The sequence below is a fragment of the Equus caballus genome, chromosome 31, assembly GCF_041296265.1.
Source record: "Equus caballus isolate H_3958 breed thoroughbred chromosome 31, TB-T2T, whole genome shotgun sequence".
NCBI lineage: Eukaryota > Metazoa > Chordata > Mammalia > Perissodactyla > Equidae > Equus > Equus caballus.
The window spans coordinates 21,887,145-21,908,510 of record NC_091714.1 but is presented as its reverse complement, the minus strand read 5'-3'; the positions used below and the strand labels follow the sequence as shown (position 1 = coordinate 21,908,510).

General features: G+C 44.8%; 1 protein-coding gene across 7 annotated transcripts in view; it reads left to right on the top strand.

Moving 5' to 3' along the window:
- The window catches only part of STX11 (syntaxin 11), an 81,593-nt gene that overhangs the window by 39,071 nt on the left and 21,156 nt on the right, over positions 1 to 21,366 (top strand). For 3 of the 7 annotated variants that reach the window (XM_070256248.1, XM_005608208.4, XM_005608209.4), the window contains exon 2: positions 53 to 240. In XM_070256248.1, the coding sequence (XP_070112349.1) occupies positions 168 to 240 (73 nt within the window). In that variant the 5' untranslated portion in view covers positions 53 to 167. Of the gene's footprint in view, positions 1 to 52; positions 241 to 9,163; positions 9,307 to 9,938; positions 10,171 to 21,366 lie in introns of those variants that run through there. The other 4 variants (XM_070256249.1, XM_005608210.4, XM_070256250.1 and 1 more) reach the window with 4 other exon arrangements.

The window sequence follows — 21,366 nt, the reverse complement described above, 5'->3', positions numbered from 1 at the left end:
GAAACATGTTTGTTTTTGTGGTGCCTATATTGTACTTCTGCATTTTCTTTAGGGTCACAGAGGGACGGTGGCTGTGGTCCATGAACTCACAGAAATTCTAAACCATCTTCGAGGAAGGAATCATCCATCTGAAGGGTGCTAAAGGGAAAGTAAGACGAATAAGGACAATGGAGCTGCAGCAAGCGGCCGAGATGGATGAAGAGGAGGAAAAGGAGAAGAAAATCACGTCTCAGATCCAAAGTAAGGCTTTTTCGTGTAGAAATATACAGTTTCTAAATGGATAGCACAAATTCATCTAAACGAACAAAATATGGATGTAAAAAGGTTTAGTCTATTTGTGAAAATTACACGTGCTGAGAATTGATTTAATTATTCAGATTCAAAACCAGTATCTCAAGGCTTATGACCAAACCATTATCTGGAAAAAGCACTGCTTATTTGTCACATTCTGTTTATGCTTTTCTCTTTCACTTTTATCAGTTCCGCAGGACAGCGTGATGGTGTAAAAAGGGGTTTACCAGAAGTGACAATTGAGTAACAGTCTCTCTAAAAATACTTTTGCAACTTGTTATGCAAAATCTCAGCTGCAGAAAAATTATTCAGAGCTATTAAGCAGATCACTTATGTTAGCTCTAGACCAGATTTTTCAGTCTGTTCTTTTTCACAGAGAATGTTCTATTTGTAAGCATGGAGCAGCTAGTACATGCCAAACTTCAGGCCTCTTACAACAAGTATGCCAACATATTAGAGGAAAGTTTTAATTGCAATTTGTGTTAGAACAGAAATACGACGTTGTCATTTCAGGAATTGTAAACGGAGATAAAATTTAACTAATACCAAAATAGTACAATTTCCACCCCTCATTTCCTACCCCTCCTTGTGTACTATCCACAGAAAAATAAGCTTACTAAACAACACGAAATTTGGTTTTCTATGAGTTATCTATTGCCTTCTTTCCTTTCTTTCTTTCTTTTCTTAGTAATTTTTCTAGGCTTACTTAGATTTTGACATTGCTCTTTGAGTGCAGGTAACAGGCTGAAGAAATGATTTGCTTTGAGAAGCTCTTATCTTTTGGCTCTTCTGTGGTCTTCGATGTTGTTCTTGGATTCTTTATTGATGGTTAAGAACACAGACGTCTGTGTCGGATGCTAGGATTTGAATCCAGGGCCCTTTGCTCGTTGGTGCAGGGACAATGGACAGCAGACTTCCAGGCTCATTTCCTCCTCTGCCAATTGGGGTTGAGTTGTGCACACTTCAAAAATTTGTGATGAGAACTGAACAAGATCATATATGAAAACGTTACCATAGTGCTTGGCACATTGTAGCCGACCAGTAGTACTGGTTATCTTTCATACAGGTATTGGCATTATGGGGTGTATAGTTTTTAATTATCCGACGTTTGCTAGTAGTTGTACATTTGAATCTTGAGTTTCAAGGGTGTCTTAGTTTGTTTAGGTTATATGGTATAACAAAAATACTCCAGAATGTGTGGCTTATAAACAAAAGAAATTTATTTCTCACAGTTCTGGAGGCTGGGAAGTCTCAGATCAGGGTGCTGACAGATTTGGGGTCTGGTGAGAGCCTGCTTCCTGGTTCATGGATGGCTGTCTTCTTGCTGCATCCTCACGTGGCAAAAGGGGTGAGAGAGCTCTCTGGGGTCCCTGTTATGAGGGCTCTAATCCCATTCATAAGGCTCCATTATCACGAGCTAACCACTGCCCAAGTCCCTACCTTCTAGTACCATCACACTGGCGATTAGGTTTCAACATGAATTTGGGGAGACACAAAGATTCAGTGTATGGGAAAGAGTTAGAAACTGTGTTCTCTGGTAAGCCGTGTATATTGAGTAATGATGGCTTGTTTGCAGTACTGAAGCACAGGTTTCCTCACATAGCTGGAAGTAATTTAAAGTTATTAGATACTGAAATATTTAAAACCATAAAAATTAACCTATTTACTTATAAAGTCTTGTTTATATATTTCTATAATTTACATTTTATGTAGAGAAGCTGTATGCAAAAAGATTTGCCTGTGAATTTGAGAGTATATTTCTAGTCTGAGTGTACTGGAGAAAAATTTATATTATGTGACATACAAATGGATTCTTCATAAAGCTAGCCAGTCAATTGAAATGAGGAGATGATAATGTCATCAGGGAACATTTTTTTAAGGACTGGAGGTTTGGACACTATGCTCTAGCTACTAATAAAGGATGCTGTATCAGTTACAGTCCCATTGTGAAACAGATGGCACATTCAAATGAGGATAATTCAAGGAAAGTTTATAAATAATGGTACTATGATAAAGGTGTAGGTGGGGCGGGGAGCTGGGCTGTCATCCCACAGGCTTGAGCATCATGAGTAGGGAGAGGTGTCCAGGACCAGCAAGGAGAGGGAGTCCTATAGAGCAGACCACCTTAGAGGGATGGTGACCTGTGAAGGGACAGAGACAGCCCTTCTGTTTGGAATAAATTCCCTGACCTCATCTCCTGCTGGAGTTCTCAACTGGCCAAGCCCAAGGGAAGCCAAAGAACACAGGAGCCCATTAGAATAATTCATTCAGATCAAACTCCCAGGGTCAGAGCAGGATGGAGGGTGGTAGAAAATGGATCTGAAGGGGCAAACAGAAGATATGTGCACGCATGCTGACATTAGAAAAATCTAGACTTTCTTTTTCCTTGTTGCTATATCCAGTGGTGGCAAGCATTTATAAAACAGAGTAAAGCTTTATAAACATGCACTAGACAAGATCCTTATAGGAATTAAGTTTCAAGCTACTTTTTGAACAATGGGAGAAAAGAAGATAGCTTAAAATCCATGTTCTGTAAAAAAAAAAAAAATCTTTTAAAACTATATCAGTGCTGGCTACATATCCCTAAATCTTATTACACGTGGGTGCCACCCTCTAAAAGTGCTATCTCAGTGCACTGCGCTCCCCCAAATTCAGCTCAGGGCTTACTTTGGTAATTCATTCACTCAACATTCAACAAATATTTACTGAGAGTCTTCAACGTCCTAGGTATCGTGCTGGGTGGGCTTCGGGCAAAGGTAGGGAGTGGAAGAGACATAATCTCCACTGGGAACCTGAGAATATGCTTCGAAATGCATGGTTTAGTAGCTAAGTGTTTCGAAAGATGTAGAGAAAAATTGTAATGGCTTAGTAAATTTGTGTTCATAAAGGTGATCGTCAAGAGCAGTACAACCACGTGCTCACTGACAGTCCAAATATAACGTTTCAACATAACAGTGTGAGAACTCTCAGAGCAGCCATTTACGTGCCAAAGAGCCATGGACTTTTTCGGCAGCATATTTCCTCGCTCCTGAAAGAAGGATCTTTATCTTAAATTGTAAGCTGTCCATTTCTGGAAAAGCATATCCAAATATGATGTGTGAGACAAAGCAGAGGTGGCTACCAGGATCTAGAAAGCGCTGTCCAAATATAGTAACCAAAGAACTGTCTGCAACAGTGGCAATGTTCTATTCTGCACTGCCCAACATATCGCACACTAATAGCCACTAGTTATGGTGGCTATTACGTACTTGGAGTGTCACTAACGAAACTGAGGAACTGAATTTAAAACTTCATTTAATTTTAATTAATTTAAATGCAAATAGCCACGTGTGGCTACAGTAATGGGCAGTGCAGTTCTAGAACAAGATGTGCTAAGTGGGGCTTGCTGGGCATAAATTGACTCACTTAACCTCATTTCCCTTCTTGGCAGAGTTAACAACAGCTATTCACTGACTAGTACAACATCAAGGGCCTAGCAGGGTCTCCAACAGAGAGGAAATCAAAGATGGGTTATATGAAAGTAACAAGTGTTGGTGAGGAGGTGGAGAAATTAGGAACCCTTTTGCATTGCTGGTAGGAATGTAAAATGGTACAGCCACTGTGGGAAACGATATGATGATACCACAAAAAAATCACACATAGAATTACCCTATGATCCAGCGATTCCACTTCTGGGTATACACCCAAAAAATGAAAGCAAGGACTGAAGGAGGAATATTATTCAGCCTTAAAAAAGAAGGACATTCTGACACATGCTGCAACATGGATAAATCTTAAAGCCATTATGTTAAGTGAAATAAGCAAGTCACAAAAGGACCTATATTGTGTGATTCCATTTATATGAGGTATCCAGAGTAGTCAAACTCATAGAGACAGAAGGTAGAACGGTGGTTTCCAGGGGCTGGGGGGAAGAGGAATGGGGAAGTAGTGTTTAATGGGTATAGTTTCAGTTGGGGAAGATGAGAAAGTTCTGGAAATGAATGGTGATGGTTGCACAATAATGTGAATGTACTTAATGTCACTCAACTTTACACTTTAAAATGGTTCCAATGGCAAATTTTATGTCATATATATTTTATCACAATGAAAAAAGGGGTTAAACACATGTCTTCAAGAGGTTCACAAACTAGCATGGAAAAGAGAAATGGTCGTTGGTGATTATTACATGTTGTGGGGATATAAAATAACTATTTAGAGGAGGGCTATGAAGAAGTTGCACCTGAGAGAGGTGGCTGGGCTAGAAGACCTTCCAACCCTGGGATTCAATGGGTGTATGAGCCCTGAAAATTAGGGGTGGCAGTAGTATACCAGATGATGCCTACAGGGGACAAGCTTTACACGGCAGGTCTGTTGCTCTCCAAGTTCTTGCCCTGTTTTTTCTGGGCTTTATCCTAAGGTTCTTATCAGTCCTTATTGCTCAAAAATCCAGACTGGAGATGAGACCCAATCTCTCTGGACAAGTATATGGAACAAAGAAGGCCTATCTGGTAGCCTAGCCGGGGGTGGGCAGATCAAGAGAACTCTGGTCAGTACAGACTTTGCTATTATCAATATTTGCGTCCCTTCATGATCCAAGTCTCAAAGATCTTACTCCCTGAAAACCAACTTGTATTTTCCCAGCTGAACCTCCCTAGCCTCAAGACTGCAGCGATTTCTTGGCGCCCAGGAGCTTCCAACCTATTAACCTAACACCTTTGTCTTTACCTCAACACCATCATTCACCTCCTCTCTGCTCTCCCTACTCCGTTCAGATGCCGCGGTCCTCCTTTATAATCCTTCCGTTTCGTAGACCCTCAACCCTCTTGTCCCTCTCTCCTCCATCATATTCACTTGACAACTGCAGACTCTGGTTCTATCTGGACCTCTGCCTAGTTTTATTTGCACCCGAGTAGGCAAATGAAGCTGTGAGAAGACACAACTCTACTGACTGGCCTCCCTTTATATTCACGATCCCTGACTTCAGATGAACTCTGAGTGCCACCCAACAATCTGGCTAAATTTTCAAAATCCATTTACTCTCTCATTGTCCCTAGACGCTATTTCATACTCTCTCCTCTCTCCTCAAACTTCCTCTCTACTCCTCTCAGCTGATGACCTTGCTTCTTTATTGATAAAACATGTTCCCGCTTCCACATTCACCAGCATCTGTGCCCATACATCCTGCCTCCCCTCCTGTCACCAGAGAAGAAGCCCATCTTCTTCTATTTAATCCCAACTTCCCATGTGTGCATTGGATCCCATCCCTGCTCATCTGTTTCAGAACGCTGCTCCGGCAATTATCCCTTTTCTCTCCTGCATCATCACCTTTTCCTTCCCTTTTGGCTCATGCTCGTGAGCATACAAATATGGATATCTTCTAATTGAAAACAAACCTCTCCCTTGACCATACGTTTCCTTCCAGCTATGGCTCCATTTCTCTGTTTCTGTTTACTCTCTTTGTATTCTCTTGTCTCACTCCAAGCATGTGTTGGTCACCACACACCACCAAAACTCCCCTTCTCAACTTTGCTGTTGACCTCCATATGGCCAAGCCCACTGCTCAGTCTTCAATCCTAATTTTACCCACTTTAGCAGCATTTGACAGAGTTGATGATTCTTGCAACATTTTTTCATTTGGCCCTGGAACACCATGCTTTGTTAGTTTACCTCCTGTCTCCCTGGTATTCCTTCTCATACTTCTTTCTTGATTCTTCGTTCTCCTGATCTCTGAATTTTGGAGTGCCCCAGGACTCAGTCTTCAGACATCTAAACTCCATCTGCACAGCATCTACATGCTGAAGACTTCCAAATTGATATCAGTATCCCAGGCTCATCTCTCCAACCGCCTTCTTGACAACCTGACAACTCCAAACTTCGTGTCCAAAGGGGAACTCTTAATCCCCAGCAATCCTCCCCTCTCTCCCTCACCCCCACAGCTGGCTTCTCAGGCAGTCTTCCCCATCTCAGCATAAGGAACCTCTTTTCTTCTAGTTGCTCCAAGTAAAAACCTTGACCCCTCTTTCTCACTCACGCCTTCCATCCAATGAATCAGCCAGTCCTGTCAGCCCCTCCTTGTGAACGTATCCAGAACGTACCCACTTCTCACCAGCTCGCTGCTATAGCATTGTATCATTCAGGGTGCTCCAGAGAAACAGAATCAATAGGCTGGAGAGACAGACAGACGGGGGGGGGGGGGGGGGGGGATGGGAGGGGTGGAGACTGGTTTATTATAACGAATTGGCTCATACGATTATGGAGGCTGAGAAATCGCAAGGTGTGCAGTTGGCAAGCTAGAGCCCCAGGAAAGCTGGTGATACAATTCCAGGCTGAGCCCAGAGGCCGAAGAAGCAGGAGAGCAAATGGTCTAAGTTCTAGTTTGAAGATGAGTCCGAAGCCTGGAGAAAACTGATGTCCCAGCTTGAAGACAGGCCCAGAGAGAACAAATTCTCCCCTTTTGTTCTATTCAGGCTTTCACCAGACTGGAGGAGGTCCACGCACAGTGGGGAGGGCAATCTGCCTTACTCATTCCAGGATTCAAATGTCAATCTCATCCAGAAACACCCTCACAGACACACCCAAAATAATGATGCTTAACTAAGTACCTGGGCACCTCGAGGACCAGTTAAGCTGACACAGAAAATTAACCATCAGCTTCCTAAGTGGTTGGCCTGATCCCAGCCTTGTCCCCTAATCTGACCTCAACACAACAGTGGACTAAAAAAAAAAGCTCCATCTTATCACTTCTCTGCTAAAAATTCTTTAATGTCTTCCCTTCTCAAAGTAAAATTTAAAAACTATCACAACTACCAAGGCCCTAGCCGCTCTGCTCCCCAGTCCTAGCCACACCACCTGTCAGTCTTCTCCACTCACTCTGTCCCATCCACACTGACAGGACTCCAAGAAGCCAAGCATGCTCCTGCCTCAGGGCCTTTACACCTGCAGATCCCTCTGCTGGAAATGGTCTCAACCCAAACATCCACATTGTTTCCACTCTCAACTGTCTTCTTATCTCAGAGATCTTTGCAATAAACCTTTTTTTAAACTTCATTATAGCACCCTTCATCCTTTTTATTTTGCTTTATTTTTTACACAAATTTTACTCTTTAGAATGGTTTTAGATTTACATAAGAACTGCAAGGATAAGGTAGAGACTTCCCACAAGCCCCATTCTCATTTTCCCTTATTATTGCCATCCTACATTAATATGGTACATCATCACAACCAACGAACCAGTCTTGATGCTTTATTACCAACGAAAGTCCTTACTTTATTCAGATGTCCTTAGCTTTTACTTAGTGGCCTTTTTCTGTCCCAGGATCCCACCCAAGACACCACATTGCCTTTAGTTGTCATGTCTCCTCAGGCTCCTGTGGGCTGTGGCAGTTTTTCAGACTTTCCTTGTTTTTGATGACATTGACAGCTTTGAGGAGGACTGGTCAGGTACTTTGCAGGCGGTCCCACTATTGCAATTTGTCTGATGGTTTTCTCATGGTAAGGCTGGGGTTACGGGTTTTCGGAGGAAGACCACAAAGGTAACCTGCCATTTTCATCACGTCACACGAAGAGCACACACTATCAGCATGCTTTAGGACTGTTAATGTTGACCTTGGCCATCCGGCTCAGCTAGTGTTTATCAGCTGTCTCCATTGTAAAGTCACTCTTTTTCCCCCTTTTCATACCGTACTTTTTGGGAGAAAGTCACTATGAGGAGCCCATGCTTAAGGAGTGGGAAGAAGCTTCTCTTTCTTGAAGGTGCAGTATCTACACAAATTATTAGGAATTCTTCTGCAGGGGAGACATCTCTTCACCATTTATTTATTTATCCGACCATTTATTTATACCATTATGGACCATGGATTTTTCTTTTTTACTTTGGGTTGTAATCTAATCCTCTCTAATTTTGCTGCTCAGATTGTCCCAGCTTTGGCCCCTGGGCGCTCTTTCAGTTGGTCTGCATCTTTCACATCCCCCATCGATGTAGGGCTTTTTTCCTTTTTTTGAGCACTTCCTAACTTTTAAGCCTCAGCCTTATTTTTCAAGATACTTACCACCACCTCACACACTCTACACTTTATCTGTTACCCTTTCCCCACTGGAGCGCCAGGTCCTCGAGGGCAGTTTGGGCGGTACGTGTGACCACGGTGGGACCCTCAGCACTCGCGTGGCAGCTCCACTGGTGGTGAATGAACGAGTGATCGCTGCTGTGTCAAGCTTCACTACAGAGGGCTGAGACCGGGTGGGTTCCGGGAAGGCGGCGCTCGGCCTCAGTGTGACCCGAAGCGCCCCTGCCCGCCGCCTCCAGGGTCTCCGCAGGTGCTGGGCCGGCCGCCGCCGCTCACGGTCACACCCACACTCAGAACCGGTTGCGCGCATCCCTGCCGCGGGAAACTCGCGGGCCGGCGACGGTCCCCAGCGCAGCGGGGATCCCCGGGGAAAGTCCAGCGCCTCCCGGCCTGCCCGCGGCGCTGCGGGCGGAAAAGGGCGGCGGGGAGGGGAAGCGCCAGGGCCGCGCCCCGCCCCCCCACCTCCGAGCACGTGGACGGGCCCGGGGAGGGGAGGGGAGGGGAGAGGCGGGGAGGGAAGGGGAATGGAGGGGAGGGGGGAGGCGGGGAGGGGCGGGGAGGGGAAGGCGGGGAGGGGGGAGAGGGGCGGGGAGTGGAGGGGAATGGAGGGGAGGGGGGAGGCGGGGAGGGGCGGGGAGTGGAGGGGAATGGTGGGGAGGGGGGAGGCGGGGAGGGGCGGGGAGTGGAGGGTAAGGGAGGGGAGGGGAGAGGCGGGGAGGGGCGGGGAGTGGAGGGGAATGGAGGGGAGGAGAGAGGCGGGGAGGGGCGGGGAGGGGAGGGGAATGGAGGGGCGGGGCGGGGAGTGGATGGGAGTGGAGGGGAGGGGCGGCGCGGGCCGGGGAGGGAGGCGCGGAGCTCGGCCCGGGAGAAGCCCAGCTGCGGCTGCGGGAGCCGAGCGGCAGGTTTCCTTCGGCGTCGCGGCGCCCAGCGCGGGAGAGGGGCTTCTGGGCTCGCACGCCGGGTCCCGGTGCCGGTTCGTTTCCTCTCCTTGTGTCTCTTTTCCCTCCGCCGGGCGGTGCGCGGGATCTGCGGGGATGGCGGCCGGGGGGCTCGCGCGCGCGGGGGCTGGGGGGCTGCCTGCCGCGGATTCCGGGTCCCCCGGGGGTCCTGCCGCGGCTCGGCGCCTTCGGGAACGCGGCGTCGGGGTGGTCGTTTAGAGCGAGTGACTTCTCCCCTGCAGGGGGCAAGGGCTGCGGATCAGGACTTCTGGCAATTATTCCAAAAATACCTGTGGACAGACTTCCCTTTTACAGTATCCACTTCAGGCTACTTTTGTTTTAGATCGAAAGGCTGAAGGTTTTTGAAAAAAATTGCTTTATTGAGGTCACGTTGGTTTATATTGTGTAAATTTCAGGCGTACATTATTATATTTCAGCTGATGTGTAGACTGCATCGCGTTCACCACCAAAAGTCTAGTTTCCGTCTGTCACCCTACAAATGTGCCCCTTTACCTCTTTCGCCCTCCCCCAACCCCTTCTTCTCTGGCAGCCGCCAATCTGTGTTTCTTTCTTTATCTTCCACAAATGAGTGAAGGTTAAACAAAATTATTTTTAATGGGGGGAGGGGGCATTTCTTCGGTTTGATCACCTCTTCACTTCCTATTAGGTTGCGCTTTCTCAAAAACACCAGAATGGGTGCTTCTTCTTGACTAGAACTGGGCGGTATGACTCGGGAGCCGGGAGAGACGGCAGAATTGATGCCTCCTTGAAGCAGGTCCTGCCAAGCCCACGTAAGCCTCTTTTTTAGGAGAATGGCGACGAGCCTGGGTGGCAGCGCTCACGAGACCCACACCTCCCTGCGAGGGAATTCTGCACTCCGCTGACGCTAGGCGAGACCTGTAAGACTTCCTGTGGTTCTCGCTCGCTTGTTCAAGCCGTTTCTCAGCAAAGGGAGGAGTTGCTATTTCCACGCAGGGATCCAAAAATGAGTCACCGGGCTGCTCTCTGAATTGTGAGAGTTTAGTGCGCTTTTGAAAAGTGAGGTTTGCTCCGTCTGTATTTGAATTAGGATGTGAGATGCGTGCACTGCCCAACTGGGGCGCGTCATATAGGAACTCACAGTTCAAGTTTTCAGTTTCCTAAAGCGTCTGATGGTACAACATACCAGCGGGAGTCACTAGGCTGATGGAAGATAACCATTAAAATCATGTGCTTTGCCACAGAGGCCTAGGAGAAAATTAATTTTATTACTCAATAACCGGTTTCTTATTACTTTCGCTGGTATGGTATGGTAGAAATACATCATTTTACATGGTGACTGTATGTCACTCTTAATCAAAATATTTCAGATGCTTTGTCTTTAGTAAATTAGTGCTAAAATCACATGAAAATTTTTGACGAAGGTGGATACCAGTTGGAGCTAAGAAGTTTCCATATTTAAGCTGATAGGCCCCATGGCAGCTGAGTGTTGGCTCCTAGCTGTAGCCATCTCAACAGACAGTAGAGACGGGGACAGCGTCTCTGCTCGAGCTGAGCTAAGCTCAGTGCAGCCCAGTGCATAGTTATCAGGCACCTCCTGTGTCAGGCTCTGCACTGAGCTCTGGTTATACAGCCATGAGTAGGACAGGATCCTGCCCACAAGGGCCACAAAGACTTGTTAGAAGGTGGGCGAATCCACTGCAATATCCAGTAGACGGAGATGAGCGCTATGACAAATCTATGCCCAGAATAGGGTTTCTGTCCCAATGTGACTGACATTTCTGCAATCTGGGATTTTGAATGAACTGGGTGATTGTCACTGGAAGAACGAGGAAAGTTTTGAGTTTAATCATCTCCATGTGTTCGGAGGCAGCCTGTGGTGCTTATTCAGTAAGCGTTTCAATCAATAAGTGATTTAAAAATATATTAATTAGAAAGGCATGATTTTTAAAGTGTCTGACGATATTTCATATTATTTAATAACCATGTAAAAATAAATCCAGCCTTTTATTACCCCTGGATAATCACAGGCACTTTTTGTCACCTTTTAAAAAATAGAGTGACTGGTTCATGGCTTACAACTTTATACGACCACATTGAAGCAACTTTCTGGTCCTTTTTTTATAGTTCAAATAAATCTTTTCTAGCATACTTTATCTGTGTGAGTTAAAATGAGTAAATCCACTGAGTTACAGTTTTCTGGGATTTATCAGTTTTCTGCTGAGGTGTTTTTGAACTTGATGCCAAATTTCTCCAATTCCATAAGCTATCCAACTAGTGAGGGACACTGCTAAATTTGAGAAAAGTTTACCTTAGGGTCCACACTTTGTTTCTCCCTCGAGAGCCTCAAAGTTACTTTTTTATGAGAAAGAAAGGATTGAGTGTGTTTTTCATCCTTGTACTCCCTGAACTTGGCACAGGCTTTACTCAAGATAAGTGTCAGGAGGTATTTCTTGATTAAATAATGAACCTTAACGTAAGAGGGGGAGTTGTCAGGCAGATGGAGATACGGAGACCCAGCAGAAGGATCAGCATTGTGGTCAGGGAACTCCAGCCTGTGTAGTGTGGACACCGGGTGAGGGCTGGGGAGATAGCCAGCCAGGTCACAAAGGCCCGGGGGCCGGCAGGAGCTGTGAGTTTATCCTACAGAGGACTTTGAGCAAGTGAATGATGTTGTCAGATATGTGTTTTCGAAAGATAGTTTAGAATCAAGATGGAGACTGGATTGGATGGGAGCAACATTAGCCTTAGGGCGACAGAGGAGATTACTGCAAAGTTTGAGAAGAGAAGTTCAGGACGGCTCGAGTCAGGCAGTGATAGTGAGAAAAGAGGAAGCAGCTGACAGATGTTTAGAGGCGGAACCTGGCCACCTCGTTAGAAGTGGGAGTGAGGGAGAGGGAGGAGCCAGGATGACTCCCACAGTTCTGGTTAATGACTGGGATGGGAACCCAAGTGCAAGAGTAGGTTTGCGCTGAACGATGATGAGGACCTCACACGGTGGTTGACACATACTCAGTGCTCATTAAAAATTTTTGAATGAATGCATAATAATAATAGCTAAAATTTACTGAGTGCTTCTTAGTACCAGGCACTCTTCCGGGCTCCTTATGTGAGCTCAGTCTTACTCCTCGCTGCAGTCCTGTGACGTAAGTGCGGTAATGGACTGCTTTTGACGGGTGAAGAAAGTGCATGTTAGTGACTGACAGAGCCGAGAATTGGTCCCAAGCGCCCGGCTCCAGAGCTTCCTTTCTGAACCTCACTGCCATGAGATGCTGTCTCCGGGAATGATGTCTTGGACATCGCAGTAAATGCGAATTGGAGTCACTGCCCTGATCCCAGTAATCCTTGCTTGTCCAGGAATAGCCCAGCGTGTGAGATGGGCTCCCCGTGGCCCTGCTGTGCTGCATAGCACACCTCTCCACCCCCCCCACCCCAGGATCTGCCCGGTTGATCTGGGAATAAACCCAGAATAATCAGAACATTTAAACATGTTCGCGGAGGCGCTCAGTGTCTGAAGGCTCCAGAGCTTCAACAGCTGTGTCCTCACGCTGTCCTGGTGACCACCCTTCCCGAGCACTGAATCTTCAGCCTTTTGTGACTCTGAGATGCACTCGATGTTCTGTTGCTAAAATCTGTGCTGTCCTTCCTGTGGGGAAGCAGAAGGGCTGGCTAGGGGTGCTAATCTACAGAGCAGGGTTTGGCGTGGAGGGATCCCTGGCGAATGCAGGCAGGTACATCACAGCTGCAGGCGCTGGGCTGGGGCCTGCCCTCGGGGCCTGGCTTGTTCTGGTTCTAGCTGAAGCAGGTCCCTACCTGCCGCTCCTCCTCTAACTTCCGGAATCTTACTGAGTGAAGCTGCCGCTGTGTCTCCTGTCCTCTTGATTCTAACTAGGCAAAAGGACTCCCGTTTCCTGGGTTTAGGCCCTGCTTTCTTTTGTGGCATCCACGTAGATTCCTTTGGTCCTGAGAAAGGCATTTTTGACTAACAACCTCACTACCCTCCAATCTGGCCCCAACTCTTCACGATTCTCTTCGTTTCCTAATTCGGCCTGCCCCGACTTGGATTAATACTCTGATTTTTGCTCAGCAAGCAGGATCGAATTATCTTTTCCTCAGAGGCCTCTACTTTGGACCGTTTAAGGATTACAAACACTGAATTAATGTTATACCTAAAACGAATCAGCAAACGCATCTTGAGTTTGAAGTTTTCATATGTTCAAATGTCTAAAATGTGAAGTTTCAAAATGTGTTCTCCAAGCATGAAGAAAATGTTTCATTCAGAATTTTCTCAGATTTAAGAGGAAATCAAGATATTTATAGCTTCCCATCATATGAGACAGACTGACACAAAGCCTTCCGGGGTGATCCAGCCCACCTGTCTGCCCCTTGGTCTGAATTCCTCTTTACCTGTCTGTAATTCACTCACTGCTCAGATAATGAGAAAGGGGAGGGTTTGGTTAATATTTTGTGTGGGTTTGTCTCGCCTCCTCCAGCCTGTGGTTTCCCTGAGAGCAGAGACTTTCTGGACTTGGGCGTTCTGGTAGGTGTCTAGGCCTACTTCCAGTTCCGACCATTCTCTGACTTCTGCTGATAATGAAACCATCTGTCTGAGAAAGTCCTTCATTGGCCACTCCTTCTGAGTCTGTAGATACCAAACATTGTGTTATCTCGTTCAGGTTCTTCCTCAGGCTCAATAAGTTGGTGATTTTTAATAGGAAGCAGAGTTGTAGAATTGCTCGTTTCCAGTTATCCTTCTTGAGCTAATTAAATGTTTTCAACTTAATTTGTGTGCTGTTTTTTCTTTTCAGTGGATGCAGTATCAAGGTAATACAGAAAATACTAATTTGCCTAGAATAGTATTCCCCATTGTGTATACCCAACTATTTTACTTGTTTCTCTGGCTCAGAGATGTAAAATCATGTTCCATTACTCATTGCATAACTCATTGGGTAATAGTGTGAATTCCGTCTTCACAGAGTAGTGGAAATTGCTTTGTTGCTCTCTTCCTATGGAAACAGAGTGACAAGAGTCGTTCTGTCTTCTGTTTCAGTTTCAGGATTGCACCAATGCACCTCTCGCCTCCTGGTTTCCTCATGTACTAGTGTGTGCCTGGCTGTGTTGATGAGCGGCACAGATCTGTTGATGGGAGATAAAGTGGGACATGGTGTGTAGCCGAATTGTATACTATGAGCAGGTGTCCCTCTGCCTTGACTCCTCTCCCTGATCTCTGCATGGGAAACCGACAGATAGTGGTTTTAGCTGACAGTATTGTATAGCTCTTTATCATTTGCAAAGTACTTTCACATATAATTTCCCTTTTAATTCTCATAAAAGCCTGCAGAACAGAAAGAAGAAGTAGTATTATTGTCGTCGTTGTTCTCTGTCTTCGAATTCTGTAGATGAAGAGGGAGACGCTTGGGGAGATAAAGTCGCCACCCAAGATTACCCAGGAAGTAAGGTGGGAGTCCCACTGCACCGTGCTGTCAGGACTTGACCGGGTCATGTTCCCTGGAAACAGACTCTGAGATCTGCGTCCAGGAGGTTTCTCGGGGGTGCTCTGGGAACCACGCTTGGCGGGGAGAGAGCGCAGCAGGATTCCGCAGAGGGAGAAATTGATCTGCGGTGCGTGAACGACAGTGGGGAACAGCAGCAGGGAACTTTGGAGATGGGATGGCCCTTCAGAATTGTTCTGCCACCTAGAAGCAAGGGAGCTGGTCAGCGTGTGTCCTGCATCAGCTGTCACTGCATGTGGGCTGCACCCAGGCAGAAGGCGTAACCTTAGGCCAAGCAGCTCCCTTCAGTCAAGGGCAGTTCCTGGCGCTGGGAGCCTTCAGCAGCGAACACTCCTGGCAGCTGGGGGCACGAGGGCCCTGGTCTGAAGGGGATCTCATTATCCCATCACCCACTGCTTTTGTGTAGAACAGAACATTCTCCACTGCAGCGGTCTTTCCTGTATCTTTCTGATCCAGACCATCACCCTGCCGAGTGGAGCCCAGAAAGTTGGCATTTTGTCCAAGGCCCTTAAGGATTTAGAATAGCTGACCAGACAGCGAGAAGACAATGCCTTAGCCCTAGGGAGATCAGGAGCAGAAGAGCCAGGTGGGGGTAGGCCAGGGCGAGCGGAGTGGTGGTGCCTCATGGAGAAGGCTAACAGAGCCCGCGGCTCTCCAGAGCAAAGGATGGCGCACGGGGCTTTGCCCTCATTCTGGGCTTTGACGGTGTTAAGAGGTAAGCAGTGTGGTAGTTTCAAGCTCCATTTTCTCTCTCTTCTCTCTCGCCTCTCCTCTCTTTTCCCTCTAAAGCTTTGAAAGGTCCCAAACCAGTCTACTGAATCTCAATGTTTAGCCTGTAGAATTCTGTGGAAGCATCAGAATGACCTGGGATATTTAAAAGTAACCTCCCCCCAAAAACGAACAAACAAACAGCAACAAAAGCAAAAAAGAAAACAGAAAGGAAAGTCCAGCCCCACATTCAAGATCCGTTAGACCAGAATCTTTAGGAGTGGAGCCCATGAATTGACATTTTCAACAAATTTTCCCCAGATGACTTTGATACATGCTATAGATTAAGAACCATCGCCCTAAACCATTAATGCTCTCAATGGTGACCATGCCTGTTGGGATTTTTCAAATTAGCAAGAAGGGCTGGGAACTGTGGGACAGCAGAGGAACACCTGAGCCTCAGTCCCAGCAGTCTCGTCATGGAGACATCCTTCCTTTGTCTTGAATAGCACATTCTTGGTGTGGCCAACAGAGAGGCCGGCCCACATTCCTTGGCTGGCTTCTGACCAAGATTGCGGAGAGAGAGATTCTGGCTTGGCCTTTCACTGGCTGAGATAGTCGGATGAGAGATGCTGAGTTCCTTGAATCCTTGGAGGTGGAGGGGAATCCATCAGTTTGTAGCCGTCAGTACACTGTCTGGAGAATAAGCAGGTCCCGGGAAATCTTCCGCCACATGAAGCTTTGAGGTGCTGTCTTCAAACTTTAAATAACCATCCAGTAGGATGAGTGAGAGAGTTATGACGGGAAAATGTATTCTCTAATTCATTGAGCTAGGGAATAATTGTGTTTCTTCAAAAGGAAAAGCACTTTTAAACCTACCGACTTTGAGTGAGGTCATTGTAGAAAATATTAGTCACCTACAGATTGACCTGATAACTAGGAGATTCTGATATGTTTTGTCCACTCCTGCAACACCCACCCGCTGCATTTCCATACCTTCAGTGCTCCGTGCCTTTGCTCAGGCTGTCTCTGCCTGGGTTCCCGTCCCCCTCTCCCAGCACAGCTAACTCCTATTAAACCATTTAGAATCAGCTCAGACACCATCTTCCCTTCCCCTCACCCGGATTGAGCTTGCCATCCTCTATTGAGCTCAGAAAGTATTCCCCGTATCCCCCTATTGTTACACTTATCATCATTATCCTCCCTCCCAGCCCATGAGCACCTGGAAAACCAGGACCATCTTCTTCATCTGGGGCACAAGAGGCCTAGCCTCACCGAAACTGATTGAAAGAAATAATCACTCTGGCGAGCATAGCTAGGTAACAAATATTTATTGAGGCTCTCCTACATGCTGGATGTTCTGGGGTTCATGGCAAACACAACAGGGATAGCCCTGCCCCCATGGAGCTTATGAGCTAGCAGAGAAGATAGGCAGGAAAATAGTTAACAATAGAATATGGTGAGTGTTAGGAAAAAGGAAGAACCAGAAAGTGTGAGACCATAGAGCCAGTAACCTGCTTAGTCCAAGGTCAGAGAGAGTTTCCCATTCTCATGAAACATAACTTATGTAAAAATAGAAGCTATGATACTAACTTTGGTTACAAGATGAGGGACCTCTTTTTGTGTGTGTGTGAGGAAGATTGACCCTGAGCTAACATCCATTGCCAATCCTCCCCTTTTTTCACTTGGGGAAGATTAGCCCTGAGCTGACATCTTTGCCAATCTTCCTCTATTTTTTTCATATGTGGGATGCCTCCACAGCTTTGCTGATGGGCAGAGTAGGTCCACACCCAGGATCTGAGCACATGGAACTTTAACCACTCGGCCACAGGGCTGGCCCCAAGGGACCCCTTTTTAACAAAGGAAGATATTTTGGTCCATCTAGTTCAAAATAGATCAATCCTTCACATGTGTGTGTGTATGTGCAGTATGTGAGTACATAGATTGGCAAAGAGACAATAAGAAAATGACTCCATGGGGCTGGCCCAGTGGCGCAGTGGTTAAGTTCGTGTGCTCCACTTCGGTGGCCCTGGGTTTGCAGGTTTGGATCCTGGGCGTGGACCTATGCATTGCTCATCGAGCCCTGTTGTGGCGACATCCCACATAAAATAGAGGAATGTCGCCACAGATGTTAGCTCAGCAACGATCTTCCTCAAGCAAAAAGAGTAAGATTGGCACAGATGTTAGCACCGGGCCAGTCTTCCTCACCAAAAGAAAAAAGAAAGAAAGAAAGAAAATGACTCCTTCATTTAATGAATAAAATAGCAGGCAACAGAGAAGAAGCTGTCTGTGCATCTCATTCAATATGCCTTCGCTAGAAGTTAACTTGTTGATTTTTAAATATGTGATATACAGTAAAAGAAAATAAGCTTAAAGCTCTGAAAATCATGAGCATATATCACAGCTTTTTAAACGTTAGTTTTAAGAAGCTGATGGTTATGGCCTATGAGGGTGCGGACAGATTTGCACTTGGGTCCTGTTGGGACCAACGTTGACGCGCATTTGCTCAGAGGTCAGCGTCTGCTCCTACTTCTCGTCTTTCCAGCTGTGGTGTTGCGATTTGTAGCCTCCACCTGGTGTAGCAGCTCCTGCTGGGTCCTTTTTCTCTTTTTCTTGCCAGTTCTTGCTCCTTTATTATTTCTGTACCTGCTTATTTCTCCCCGTAAATCGTAACCTTAAGTTGAGGGCAGGGATTGCAACATCTTGATTTTTCTAATTCTTGAATCTTCTGCAGCTCTTCTGCTGCAATTTATTTACGTTTATTGCATGAAATAAATAACCTTAAATAGAGTGTCTGAATTAAAAGATGATTCCTGGGTTGAGAAGGTAACCAGATTGGTTCTCTACTGAGAACCTATTTCTTGTTTAACCTGACGTCACAAAGCAGGTATGCCCAGAGCTGCCATGTGTCGACTTTGGTTAGGAGGGAGCTGCCCCTTTGGCTGGTTGGAGGGAAGGGAGGATTAAATCCTCTTGCAGCAGTGTTTATTAGATGTAGATGGGAGGCGTAGAGTGCTCCGCTGTGTGTCATTTAAATCAACTTAAACTCGTCCACACCATCCAGCGTCTTAAAGCAACATTGATATTAAAAAGTGGAGTTAAAAACTCTAATGCAAGTGAAGATACAGCTCAGGCTTGAAGTGTTACTTTAAGTGAATGAAGACTTGATGTCCTGTGATGACCATTTGCCATGTTTTCTCACATCTTTCTTCCCGTACTTTGACATATTCCTGGGTTTATTTCAAGTATTACTTAATTTATTTTCAAATTTCCTGTCTTGCTTTTACTGTAAATATGCTATCTAAGGACCCTATGAATGGTGAGGAGATACTTCTGGACTTTGGTTCCTACACTTTCTACTGTGCGTAGTTTGAACTTGGTTTGTTGCTGAAGTGTAGCCACTGTGAATCCAGTTGAATACTTTGTGACTCGTAAACTAGATCCACTTCTATATTTGCATTAAATTGAGAATTTTTTAATAAAAGGCTATGTGGTGAATTGGGATTATTTTCTCCTTTTGAAAATGTAGAACTCTTTGGCAGATGAAGCTTATTCCTTAAAGACTCAAAATTATGGCAGTGTCGGCTCATCTGAAAAGAGTAACGGTGGAGGGCAATTCCGTTTCGTCAGCATATTTTTGTTGTTTAATTGGGAAATTTCTCAAGTTATTAATTGCCCTTTGCTTAAACTTGGAGCACTATGGACATTTTCTCCTTTCTCTTGACATCTAAATACCTCCACCTACCGCTGACAGCGGCATACGCACACAATACGTATTTTCATTTTTATTTTTTCCATCTAGTCTTCATAACTGAAGCATAGATAAATCTTGTATTCCAATTTTTTCCTTAATTTCTGGCTAAGTTAATAAGTCTAAGTTAATATCTTATTTTTAATTTACATTTATTTGCTAAAGAGCAGATAATGAATAGCATTTCATATTTTTATGGAGAATATTTTCTCCTGTGAATTGTCTTTCTATATGTTTCCCTCAATATTTTATTGTCATATTATTTTCTTATCAGTTGCGGTTGTCTGTTCACTTAATGTTGTGTACCTACATAATGTCTATTTTATGCAAATATTTTCTTCCAGTCTCTTGTTTTAATTCTTAATATGTCTTTTTTTTTTTTATTGCATAGAGATTTCAAATTTTATATGACAAATTTGGTTGTCTTTTTTTTTGAGATTTCTTCCACAGTCTCAAATCTCATGGAAAGTTATCATTATCCCAGATTAGTGATAAATATTCAACTTTATTTCCTGTTAGTATTTCTGTTATTGATTTTGCTTTTAATTCTTTGATGGCCCTGAGGCATGTTGTGGGGTCCACAGTAAGGATTAGAGAGAAATAAATTCTTGCTAGTCAATTATACCAGCCTGGTTGCTTAAATTTCCCCCCCCCCCATTAGTTTTTGATAGCTGCTTCTTCGTATACTAACATTTTATATATAATTGTTCTATTTCTCAATGTTTTGTTCTTGTCCATTTATCTTGATTTTTATGTTAGCAAAATTACTGTGCTTTTAATTATTGTCTTATGATAAGTGGTGATGCCTGCCAGGGTGGCCCCCACTTCACCAGGGCTGTATTCTTTTCAATTTATAGATACTTTTAATCGTTTATTGTTTGAGCTTTATTTTAGCATCATTTTCTTTTTTAGATTTTTTTTTAACCCTGGTGGGAATTTTGGATTTAGTTCTGTCAAAAAATTAACTTGGGGAGAATTTCAGATTCCTCTTTTAAATGTGTATACATGTTAATTCTAAAGTAGGATTTGCAAAGAGATGTTTATGTGTGAGAGAGAGAGAAGCAAGTGAACAGGCAAGATGGAGTGTTCCTAAAGAGTCCTTGGTTACCCCCAGGCCAGAATCACAGCGTTTTCCTTTTCGTTAGCATTTTGGATTTCCAGAAAGCCTGTTTTGTTCTTTTTTTCCTCCTCCCTCCCTCTCTCTCCTTTTTCTTTCTCCCTCCCTTCCTTCCTTTTTTCCAGTTTTAATTTTTATCAAACTTATACATACATGATTACAGAGTCAAACTCTCTCTGTAAAATTAATGAAAAATGGAAGTCTAATAAAAACAGTCATTCCTTTTCTATTCCATTTCTCTCTCCCCAAAAGCAATCACTTTCAGCTATTTTTGCTGATTCTTTTGGTGTTTATATTCTTATCTGTAAATAGCATGCTTCTGTTACTATTTCTTGATTTTTCCATCTTAGGCGTTATTTGTTGCCTTCTCTGTATGGAAGTTGATGATCTAGCCCATTTCACCCCTCTCCCTGACAGACATGCACCCTTCCTGTCCCCTCCCCCCATCCTCCCAAAGCAGCTGTATCATAATGCAAGTTAGATCAATATTCAGTGATTATGTTTTATGGCTATGAAAATGCTAATCACAGTGAAGCCATGTTGAATATCATGATTACTCTCCCATAAGTACATAATAGTTTTTTGCTTTCCTGGAAGTTAATTGTTTGGTTTTTTGTTAGCTTAGTGTTATTTATACTTACAACCTCTTCAACCCCAAACTGTCTAAATCTCCTCTCAAGAAATTTTGACCCATCAGGAGTTGGATCAGTGCATCTTTCTAGAGAAGTGTGTCCTGTAGTTTACTTTCCTGGTCTAGACAGATGGTCTTTGCAGTCAAGGTCACAGCTGTCATCTTGGTTTCCCTTTGCCGTCCTCCTGGGATGCCTTGCCTCTCTCCTCTGTGGATCCCATGTTAGGAGTCTGTATTCTGTATCTTTTTTCCTTCGCTTCCTCTTTTGTTGGAATGCATTCCCAAGTCTCTTCCTGAGAAAGAGAACACAGGAAATAAAAACTTTTGAGACTTTGTGTATCTGTAAATGTCTTTATTCTAGCTTCATACTTCATTGATGGTTTGGGTGAGTATAGA